At 40.6% G+C, this 11,682-nt stretch overlaps 1 protein-coding gene across 1 annotated transcript in view; it reads right to left on the reverse strand.

Moving 5' to 3' along the window:
* Positions 1 to 10,787, reverse strand: part of LOC104515353 (corticotropin-releasing factor receptor 2) — a gene marked incomplete at its 5' end in the record, with an annotated part of 33,527 nt that extends 22,740 nt beyond the window's left edge. Inside the window, one exon of the mRNA XM_010159291.1 lies at positions 10,715 to 10,787. Within this exon, the coding sequence (XP_010157593.1) occupies positions 10,715 to 10,787 (73 nt within the window). The remainder of the gene's footprint in view (positions 1 to 10,714) is intronic.
* Positions 10,788 to 11,682: the final 895 nt, after the last annotated feature.

The raw sequence follows: 11,682 nt of genomic DNA on the forward strand, positions 1-11,682 counted from the left end.
CCCTAATCTCCCCCATCTAAGACTTGCAGAAAGAAAACGACGATGACCTGCAGAAAGGATGTATTAACACTTCTCACCCAGATTTTCAGGTACGTTTGCACTGATCCCCGGTGAGAGCTGGTTTGCTCATCTGGTTGGCAGCATTAATACTGATTGTCTCAGCTGAAGCTCTTGGTGCTGGGTACCACCAAGAGTGGAGCATTCCAATGGAGGCCACATTCAGCTACCCACGCAGAGTACCATGAGGCACTTCGGCATAGCTAGGGCCTGTGAGTGGCACTGGTACATGTCACACAGGGCTGATAAGAGACCACAACTGTCTACAGCAGCAAGGGGAAGGCAGATACATCGGTGGTCACTTCTAACAAGCTGCTCAGGGGTCAGGGGAAAGCCTGATAAGGACATTTTCTAGGGGAGAGGAACACAGGTCAGCACAGGGGCTTTGGCCACTCACTCAGTTACAGCAATAACTGCTATTTACAGAAAATCTGTCCCACTGCTCACCCAAATCTCCATAAACACTGATCACAACTTCCACCTTACCTAACTGCAGAAACAAACTCAGAGCTGGGAATTCTGTTTCCTGTTCTGATCCTCATAAATGGCTCCTGTGTAAATAGCAAACCTGGATCCAAACTCCCCTGAATTCTTAGGGAGAGTCCCACGTTTAAACTATTCCAAACTCCAGACCTGACATTTACTCACACAATTGCACTTTGCCAACATTTAATAAATGGATTTAAAATGCCTGTCAAAGCCCTGGTAGTCACCTAAGGACAAACGTCAGACCTAACACCCAGTCTTCTGATCACCATGCATACCCTGATGTGTAAAGAAAGAGGAGGACAAATACACAATGACACTGCCCAAGTATAGAATCCTAGCTTTTGGCCAACTCTGAGGATTTTCTGAGACAGGTGTTAGCGACTCATCTCTGTGTCTCAATGAGCTTTTCCCCCCTGACTAATCATTAGCTCAATTCCCTCTTGGTTTCATCTTTACAACACCCAGTGTCAGCGAGTACTACGCTTCAGCAGTTCAGGAGGAGGAGGGTGGAAAACCTGAAAAGAAAATAAATTTCCTTGGAAAGAAAATAGAAACCCATTCCAAGAGAAGGGGGACATAAAAAAGTGGCATCAAAATTGGTCTGTCTCTTCCTGCAAAACAGTCTTTTTAAAAAAAAAAAAACAAAGGGCTGGTAGATGAGACAAGGGGGAAACTATGTCATTTGAGATATTTTACATGAGTGTTTTTGGATAAATAGTGCTTGGACTTGAACCAGTTGCCCACACCATCATCTGGTGATCTTCAGATTGTCCAGGGGTATCCCATCTGAGCTTCAACTGAACGGATGTCGCTGTATCTACTGAGGATCTGTGACATTATATTACACGAAAGCCTAAATCCAGTTCTGAGGCACCAACATCAAGGGTTCCCTTTTGTCTCCATTAAGGTTTGACTGGGAGATCTTTAAGACCTGAATAGGATGACCTCTCAAAGACAGAGCTTAGCAAGCAAAAAATTCCAAGGCAAAAGATGTAAATGTGGTAACATCAAAATACGTGTTTCTAGTTTTGCCTACCAGAAACACATTTCATTGTGTTCAATTTTAATGAATTCTTTTAAAAGAACACTGATTTCAGAAGGATATTTGGCTCAGTAGGACCTTTTAGTAGCACTTTAAGAAGCCTAATCTGAAGATCAATTTTCACTGCATAATGAGATGCATTTTTACTGTCCATTTGTCCACACTGGGCCTGATACCACAGCCCATGGGGATGACGGCTTGAGTTCGTTCTGGACAGAAGACACAATCTGGAAGTCAAACAGGGAACAGGCTGTTGCCCACAGCCTGTAAAAGCTGAAGTCTTTGAAATGGAAATGGAGCTATTTTGTCAGCTGGAGAGGATCCATACAGTTCTAGTGACTACCAGATTAATTCTGATTTACAAGCAAAGATGAAGCCTCTGGTGTTTATTCCTTATGTATATAGAGAGTAGCGTTTCAAAGGAGAAAAGATGTTACTATGGCAAAGTGAGTTTTCCTAGAAAAGAGCCTCTGTACTGTATCTAGCAAAATACACAATTACTCATCAAGGACTTTCTTGTTATTATTGGAGCTCTGTGTCAACAAATTAATTTCTCTCAGAACTGGACAACTCTAACAAAACGCACACATCAGTTCCATAAATGGACTGATGAATATACGTAACGATGACAGACAGTGCAGCCTTTTTATTTATCTTCAATCTCACTTGATATTTTATTAATTTCTGTTTATACATGTTTTCTGCTTCATAATGGTAAATAGAACTAAGTATTTTTCCCTTGATATTTATCAATAGATAAAATGATTCCAAAGATGAGGTCTTGAAGATAGACTAGACCAGATTATTTCTTATTCTCTTACTTTTATTTATAATGGGCTAAGAATATCCTTGTTGCCAGAATAAGACCCTCTCCAACTGCAGATGGGAAAGAAGTAGTTTTCATATCTTGCCAGGGCTCTGGAAGTTTCGTGTTTCCATTTCTAAACTGAGATGAAAATTCAGAGCCCCCAGATGGAGTTATAGGCCAGTAATCCAAAAAGCATTTTGACCACCTGTTTTGGCACTGATCAATTCTAAATCTGAACATACAAACTCAGAATCACTTTTGAACCAAAAGAAATTTTTCAGTGGAAGATTTTGGTCATAAAAATTTTCAATCACAGAAACCAAATTCCATTTGAGAGGAAATTTATCACCCTTAGTGAGATGAAACAGCCTAAATATTCCAAGATGCACAAAAGAGGAAACACGGACTAAGATGGCTTCTTTGCAGTCTTCCTTAAGCTCAGGAGTTTAAATGGGAAGTCTTTAAGCTCTCCTCCCTCTCTTTTGAGAGTTTAATGGGCAACCAGCGTTTATTTTGCTCATTTCTGCAGGGTTTCCTATTTTATGCTTCACAGAAAGCTTGTACTTGTGCGCTTCCTAGAATGTTTGGTACTCTTCATTCAGGAAATGTAAATATTATTCTATTTAGACTTTGCATTTTTATGTGGTGTGGTAAAATCCGTACCAGGATTAAGTAAACCAAACTGACTTCAGAACTGTAATTTTATTTGGGGCATTATATACTGTCACCCTGACCTCAAATGAGTAGTGTGTTAGTTTATTAATGGCTCAATTTAATTGTTCGATCATACTGTCCTGACATGATTCTCAGACAGGGCAGTTTATCACCAAAATTTCCCTTTCAAAGGTCACAGGCACCACAATGACTCCTTTTGGCATACAGCAAAGTGCTGGAAAATGCTATCTGATGAGGAATAATGAGATGCTGTTAAGAAGAGCGAGGTGTAATGTGGCAGATGGTCATGATCGGAGAGACTGTGGAAGAGGCTCCCTAGAGCCGCAGTCAAAGACCAACTCTTCAGGCAAGCAGAGCAGGACTGACGACATCCTGAAGACTGTATGGGATGGAGTCATGTTTTAGTGGGGAAGGGAGAGAGTGCTAAATGAGCAGACACCTCCCTTCGCTAATGTCTGTTACGCACCAGCACACAGACCCTGGCCTTTGCCCACACTGTCACCTAAACCCACGTCCAAACACAACTTCAGTCCTAGTTGGGATCACACTGTTTCCTCACTAGAGCCCCGCATCATGCATGAGCATGACCACGGCCTCTTTTCCAACCTTATAACACCACCTGTGATCCTCTTACGACTGTACTGGTCCTTCTGTCTCTCCTGAAACATCTTGGATTCAAAGCTTTGTTAAAGCAGCACACTGCAGGTCACTCCCCAGTCAAGTCAACTACCACGGAGTCTCCAGTCGTGTGTGACTGACTCCATGGGGGTTCTCTCCAACTATTTCACTTGACAAGCCCGGAAAATGCTGAATGTTGCAACACCAGTAAACACATACTCTTGCAAAAATAACATTTGTACACAGGTTGTTCTTTCCTGGAGGGAGTGATAGCCCCAAGCACACTGCGGGTCACTCCCCAGTCTTTCCTGGAGGGAGTGATAGCCCCTTGACAACCAACTCAGCACACCAGCACATTGAAAATGATCAAGATGACATGACAGCCTAAAACAGGGGCATATTGTTGCTGGGCTGGGCAAGTTTAAGTTGTCATGCACTGGCAGTAAGAAGCTCAGCACACCAGCACACTGAAAAGGATCGAGAGGACATGACAGCCTAAAACAGGGCCATATTGTTGCTGGGCTGGGCAGGTTCAAGTTGTCATGCACTGGCAGTAAGAACCACAAGAGAAGTCTCAAGAGAGAGTCTTCCTTCAAAGAGGAACCAACCAGCACTGATGAAATGTGATTTCCTATCTGAGAAGTATTCTGCGTATGACTTAGCAGGATGAATTTTTGAGAAAGATTTCTGGGCAACTGCTGCTGGTCATATGAGTTTCTAATGGGCTGTGGAACATCTCACAAAAAAAATTAGAAACTATAGAAAGAAAGAGACATTGCAGGAGTGTACATGGTATTGGACACTTTGACATTACTGACCCCACAGCTACCAAATGTAAATAACAGGAACTCAGTAATAGCAATGATGGCACAATTGGAGATAAATTATGGATGGGGTGTAATCAAATTAGCATATTATCTTTATCCTATGTGTAGCTATGACAGCATGCTTGAAAACCAGTGAAAATCACTATGAATGTCCTGTACGAAAAATTCAGGGACATCAACATTTTGCAGGTCATGAACTGCAGCCTTGGTAGCTGTGGAAGAACTGCAGAGAGAAAGAAATCTTAAAAAATCAATAGGAAAACTAAATTAATCCAGTGGTTGAGAAAAAACATAAGCCAGTCAGACAGGAAGGAGAAGGGAAAAAAGATGTATCAGCAATAATAATAGAAAATTTTCCATCTCTGAACAGAACAATGCAGAAGTGGAAGGATAAGTGTGAAGAGTCAGCAGAAACAAAGAAAATATTCAGAGGAGCAATTATATCAGCAAGAAAGATGCACAGAACTAGGGAATGCTTTTTGCAAAAAAAACCCCACAAAATGATATGCACATAGATACATACATAGGTGTAATGCTTCTAAGTATAAAAAGGCAAGTGAGCAAACCTTTATGGCTTTTTGAGAAGAGCAAAAGAAAGGAACTTCAGCAATGTGGACATGTAGCATCATTTTGAGTGGAGCATTACAGTTAAGTAAAAAGGATTTGAAAATCAAAATTAAGATGCACTATAAATTTATCTATTGGACGGTATCAGAAAGGTATGTATTTTATAAATATTGGTTAAATTCCTTAATAAACCTATTTTCCCTACCTGCAATAATTCCAAAGACATATGGGAAAAAGATGCATGTAAGAAGATGGCAGAAAGACAGCTCTGCTCTTCAGAAGTGTAAATGCCTACGTGGTGTTAGGGTAATCATGCAAAAGCAGAGAGCAGCACATTTCAAGAAAAAAGAATTAAATGTGTGAAGACTGTAGAGTATTGTTACACTGACAAACTAGGACACAGGATGGGAAGAATTATTAAGTCATGTCCTATAGCTACCGTAAACAGTTGGATTGGAACATCCTTTGCACAAGTGGGCAATATTAAATAAATTGTTACTAATTCCTTTACTTCCCTTGGAAGACAGCTAATGAAGCCTACTTCTATGAATGCTAGAAGTCTTATAAATTTAGCTTAAATATATTAATGGTCACTTACTAAAATTTCCTTCTTTTAGTAATACTAATAAGCTGAAGTACCTCCACTCTCCTCTGTGACGTACTTATACACACTGTATATTCCTACAGTCTTGGATTTGAAAAACTAAACAAACTCAGATATTTACTGCAACATTCTCCATGACATGGTCTTCCAAAACATCAGCCAGTGATTGCTATATATAAGATAATGCTATACCCCATCACCTGAAGCTGAGCTGGACAAATTAAGAACAGCATGTGTAGAAATAAGGTATAAAAGAGAAGAATTACATGGTTTGTGGAGTCCTCTGAAAGAGTCAGCATGGGGACAAGGGAGATCTAGTGGATAGCCTACTCACATTTCTGAAAGGAACTCAAATTGGTTTCTCCAAAGGCTCTTACAAAAATCTCTTTTCTCAATGGAGACAGGCAACAGGTAGGTCTGTGCTGTTTTATACAGAATTTAGTGATGTATAAAACAGAATGAAGAGTGGGCTGACAGACTTTTATTGACACTAAGTTACTCAGGACAGCAAAAATAAAGGCTGATCTGCACAGGGACTCACAATACTAAGTGTCCAGGCAATAACCTGGCACATGAAATCACATGATATAAAGGTAACATAATGGGGAAGTAAAGCAATCTTAACTTTACATGAAGAGTTATGAGCCCTGGGTATTTTCATTCACAAAAGAATTGGAATTACAACGGAATGTTGGAATTACACTAGCTAGCTGCCTGCAAACTGCATCTCAGTTCTCAGTGGTACTCAAGAAAGGAAATAAAAAACGTTGGAAATTACTGAGAAAGAAAAAGAAAACAACACAGAACAGGATGCTGTTGCAAAAATGCATTTGTGCGGTCACAGTGGAGTACTGGGACAAGCTTTGGTCTTGCCACCACAAAATGCTGCTGTTACTGATTAGCCCATCATAAAGACCATTTCGGTACACCTGGCAGCTGCCTCCTGAGCTAAATTCCATGCTGCAATAAAGCTGAGCCCATCTTCTTAAGGACACTTAACTCTTCTACAGCACTTGTCATCCAGGGATCTCAAAGCATTTCACAAAGGAATGTAAGTATCATTAAGCTGGGGAAACTAAGACCTTGCACAGCAATCCAACTTGTTCAAAGTTAAATAGCTGATGAAGGCAGAGACAGAAGTGAACTCCAGTTCTTCCAATCAGCTCATACAACCACTTATGCCAGCAGTTAATTGATTGTGGTGAATTATTTTCAACAAGTCCCAAAATCAGAGGTTAGAAAACTGTTCAGTTCTCAAGCACAAGGGGAAAAAAAAAAATCTATTAAAGCTGAATGTAAGATTTGAAAAAACCCTAAATATTTGACCTGCCTTTTTGAGAAACTGAAGATTTAATATAATTTTATCTCTGAGAAATATTACAGAGCAGTTTGTGTCTGGGGCTAGTTCACAACAGCAGTTACTGGAAAAAAAGCAGCTTGGTTGACTGCCTACAGTGCTGTTTTCTGAGGTTCCTCCCCTGATCTTGCTGTGTTTTCATGGTTCACCAGTTCTTTGACAGGGATTACATTTAAAATAACACATAAGAATGTATATTTCTTAATAAAATCAGGCTGAAATTCAGTTCCCTGGCATGTACATCAAACCCTTTGCCTCTTCTTTACCATCAGAGAGGGCTGTATGATTAAAACTTGGATATGACAGTGTGAGGAAAGATACCAGAATTCAAAAAAAACCCCAAACACTAATTTGAAAAGAAAATACCTAACGGAGAGTACTTTCCTAGTGCTATTAGAAACTGAATTTCAAAGCACCCAGTGGGCTGACTGGTTAGATCTCCCCTGGGTTATGTTCGAGCCAAAATCCATTCCGGAATGAAACAACGACAGGTGATTTACCTACACTTGCTCCCTCACATTCTTTGTCAATAAAAATACAAGTTTCTCACCCAACACTCTGGGTCAGAATTTATACCCAGTTTGCTTTGCCTCTAAAATTGTTTCTAAAATAGTTTCCCTGTTTCCAGCCCAAGTCAAGGTTTAAGTTTCCTCTAAAGAGAAGTAGGAAAGCAGTCAAACAAATCTCTCTATTGCTTTGTTCAGTTTTCATACCCTTAGATATACCAGAGAATAATATGGCTTAAAGATGGACTTGAGGACTTCTACTGTGATCAAAGGGCTTTATTTTTGGCCAATCTGTGTTTCCCAGTAAGGCTCCGAACTCCTGCAGAACCTGTTTCTTGGTGTTATACCACTTGCAGTGCAGCAGTTCAATGCACAGAATCAGGGAAAATATAGAAATCAAAACCAGTGGAAATAAGTTCTGACAGGCAAAATCCTCCTATCCTTTAAAGAGACTTGGTGTCTTTAGAAGCAGGTTTTATCCCTTTGGAAGTAGGAATATTTACCAACAAGAGCACTTTAATAATTTGTTACTGGTTGGTATAATGCTGCCTCTAGAACACACGATGATGCTACCTTCGCCTAAGGGGTAACCAAGGCTCAGCTGAGCTGTACACTGGGCACTTAACTAAGGTGGGTGAAACCACTTTCAACTGCCACAGGCTGAGTGCTCACATGTGGACAGGAACTGCAATTTGATCAAGTTTTTAGACTTCAGCTTCTAGTGGGAGCCCCTTTTTGGAAATAACATTCATTTCTTCTAGTAACATTCATGTCTCTGTCTTTCCAGCAGTGCACAGAATTGTCCTGCATGTTCTTTCATAAAAGATGAACTTCAGCTGAGCATTTCCATTCTTCTTTAGATCAAATCCAACTCATCAGCTGTGACTGAAAGAGGTCAGAGTTGTACTATTTTTGAAATCTTTGTGTCTTCCATTTCTGGTGACCGTTGTTCACTGGAGAGAAGAGGAAAGCAGCACTTTGTCCCCATCTATGTTAAGGCAGAGGCATACTGACATACTTGGGGGGGTGATGTTTGCCCTGAGTACATGGCAGACGTCAAACTTCAGTGCTCTTACTCCAGCATTTCTCACGGCACCCTTGAAAGGGTCACTAACTCCAGTAATAATAACTGATGATTGAGTTATTATACACTATTTGATTTCATTTGCATAAGGATCAAATAATGAGCCTGTCAAGTTGCTTTAACACACTGCTGTGCATTTTAATTATAAACACAAGACTCAACTATCAGTTAAAAAAAAAAAAAAAAGAAGGGGGGGGAAGACACATTTTTGCTGATTGATAGAATAAGCTCCTGATCAGAGTGTATCATAACAGGAGTTTTCAGATTTACCTTTTAGACCGTATTTCCAGAGAGCTCTTTTCCTCACCCAGCAGGGCTTTCTGATGGCAGTAACCGTAAGGAGAAAGAAGGAAGGGCTTGCCCTTATGCTACTCCTCTAAATTGTATCAGCTGCTTTCCACCCCACAGTGCAAATACTGCTGTTATCTCATTAGAGTTTTAATTAGAGCTCAAGTGCAGGCCAGTGTAGGAAGGTTCAATAAACAATGTCAGTTCAGGGCAGGATAGTTATCAGCTCAGTTTAGAAAGGTCTTGAGGCTGCTCTGAATTAGAGGCAGATACAATGACCTGTATATAAAGAGGAAGCCCCCAACTGTACCACCACTTTACTGTGCTTCCTTGGGGTCTATAAATAAAGTGTTTTCTGGGGAGAACAAAGCTATTTTCATGGCTCTAAGCTACCTATGGTATCTGCCAGAGATACTATCCAGGGATTTTACAGATCTTGTTGACTTAAGGAGTTATGGTAGATTCACAGACTTCTAGGTAATGATGTGAAAACTAAATGCTCCAAGTACTGCAGACTTGCTACCTTGTGTTGTCTAAATAGGATTTGTTTGTGGTTTAGTCTCTGTATCAGTGAGTCAATTTACTGTGAGGCTGTTTGTGTTTTTGGGATGGCTCCCTTGGTGACACACAATTATATTGTGTGTGTCACCCTGATTGTATTTCTCTCCTTAGAACATAAAGAAAAGAAATTTTACATGGAAACAGACTCCTCCTACCTTATTTCTCTTTTCAGCTATGCACAATATGACCTGTTTACTGCATCTTAACAATTAACACAGAAATCAACTCTCCTGATTTCAGGTGTGGAAGCATTCAGATTAGTAGATGGCTTTCTAGGCAACAGAGAAGCTTTTTTCATGCTGAATCACATGAAAGGCACAGCACTGATGAGGTGAGAGCAGAAGGCTTGTTAGCCTTGAAAAAGCTGTCAGTGGTTGCCTGCTCTGGAGCATTTGCACCTTCTCCATTGCTGTTGGAATGGTGTAAGGGACAGTTATACGAAGTCTTGGTTTCCTAAGAGAGGGGACCCCACTGAGCCCTGTGAATTCTCTGTTAGGACATCTGCCTTCTTCCTAGATGTCGTTTACTGCAAAGGACTGGAAGAGTAGGACCTATTTTTTCAGCATTGTCCTTACTAATAGCATTAATCTTCTCCATCCACACCCAGTATTTTCTGGGAAAGCATCACTGCATTTGAGCTGAAGGTTCAAAATGAATGAGTTTCCTTATTCCTCTGCCCACTGTTCATGGCACAGGGGACAGAGTGTTGGGTAAACAGATAAACAGCCTGTAAGTTCTAGGTGGCACTGAAAAGGAAACTTAAGAACAGGGAAAGCTTAGAAACAAATACACAGCAACAATGGGGATGAAGAAGATGTAGATGACTGTATGAGGAGACACAATTCCTTACCACGATTACAGCATTTCTCTAATCCATGTGCATGATGGAATTGCCCTAGTTGTCAGGAGCTTCAAGAGGATGAGCAGATACTGTAATTTACCTCCGGTTTTTGAACATTTTTCCTTCCCACATCTCAAAACACTATACAAAGGAACGCAAACAACACTACAGAGGGAGGAGGAAAGAATGGCCTAAGGTGAAGGAAACAGCCAAAACCAGATCACTGCAGTTCTGACTTCCAGTGTTAGCTACTGTGCCAACTTTGGAGAAGATGTCTGACCTTGTTTGTGTTTTATTTTACATAAAAGCAGATGTGGAACATCACAGATGCCTATCAAATCATCCCTCAGTGGGACATGGCGGTATGCTTCCACCCACATAAATGCTTACCAGAAGAACAAGAATCACTGGCCCTTGATATATGTAGTCAATATATTTCCCTGGCTCTTTTCCAAACCAGCATCTGTAAGAAACAAAACAAATAAGAAAATAATTTATAAAGGGGAATGCACTTCTTTTAGATTTTAGTATCAAGGACACCATAAAAACATGTTCTCTTATTCCTTGAGTTGTTTAATCATGTACCTAATCAGCAAATGATTGAGTTTTCTGATACAAAGCCACTTTTTGTTTGAACACAGATTTGTGCCTTATTTTCCCCTCCAATTAGGCCATTCATGTTCCCGCAACGTTTTTGGCTATTACCCATGTAAATATTTCCAAGAAATGTGGGAACCTGCTATAAGGAGGATGCAGATGTGTCTTTCTGGATCTGAAAAAGGGATGAAAGAAATATTCTTTGCAAGGAAAAAAGCCTGTTATCTATTGCAGTGTCCAGTGAGACCTGAATTCCACAAAGTAGGGGATGTTACTGCAAATACGTCTCAAGCTGCGTGGAAATGCAAATCTAAATAAGGTACTGGATGAATAGGGACTTCATCCCATTGGCTTTGAACCAAGCTAGTGACCACCAAATCCAGCATCCTGTACAGAGACATCATTTGAAGCTAGCAAGTACCTGGTCCGACATCACCAAAAGGAAATCAGCTCAAGTTAAACCCAAGGGCCTCAAACTAGCAGAGATCCTGGATGTGTCATGTGTGACAGCGCTGGCTTGACTTGTACTTCCACTGTTTACAAGTGTCTTTCTCCATCAGCTCAGGTTAAGTGAAAGCACAGGTAAACCCAAGGGCCTCAAACTAGCAGAGATCCTGGATGTGTCATGTGTGACAGCGCTGGCTTGACTTGTACTTCCACTGTTTACAAGTGTCTTTCTCCTGCTGTGTTATACAACAGACAATGCCTGTGATTTCACAGTGACCCACAGTGAAGTTCACTTCATTGTCTTAACTGAGAGT

The sequence above is a fragment of the Eurypyga helias genome, unplaced genomic scaffold (assembly GCF_000690775.1).
Source record: "Eurypyga helias isolate BGI_N326 unplaced genomic scaffold, ASM69077v1 scaffold11509, whole genome shotgun sequence".
Taxonomy (NCBI): Eukaryota; Metazoa; Chordata; class Aves; order Eurypygiformes; family Eurypygidae; genus Eurypyga; species Eurypyga helias.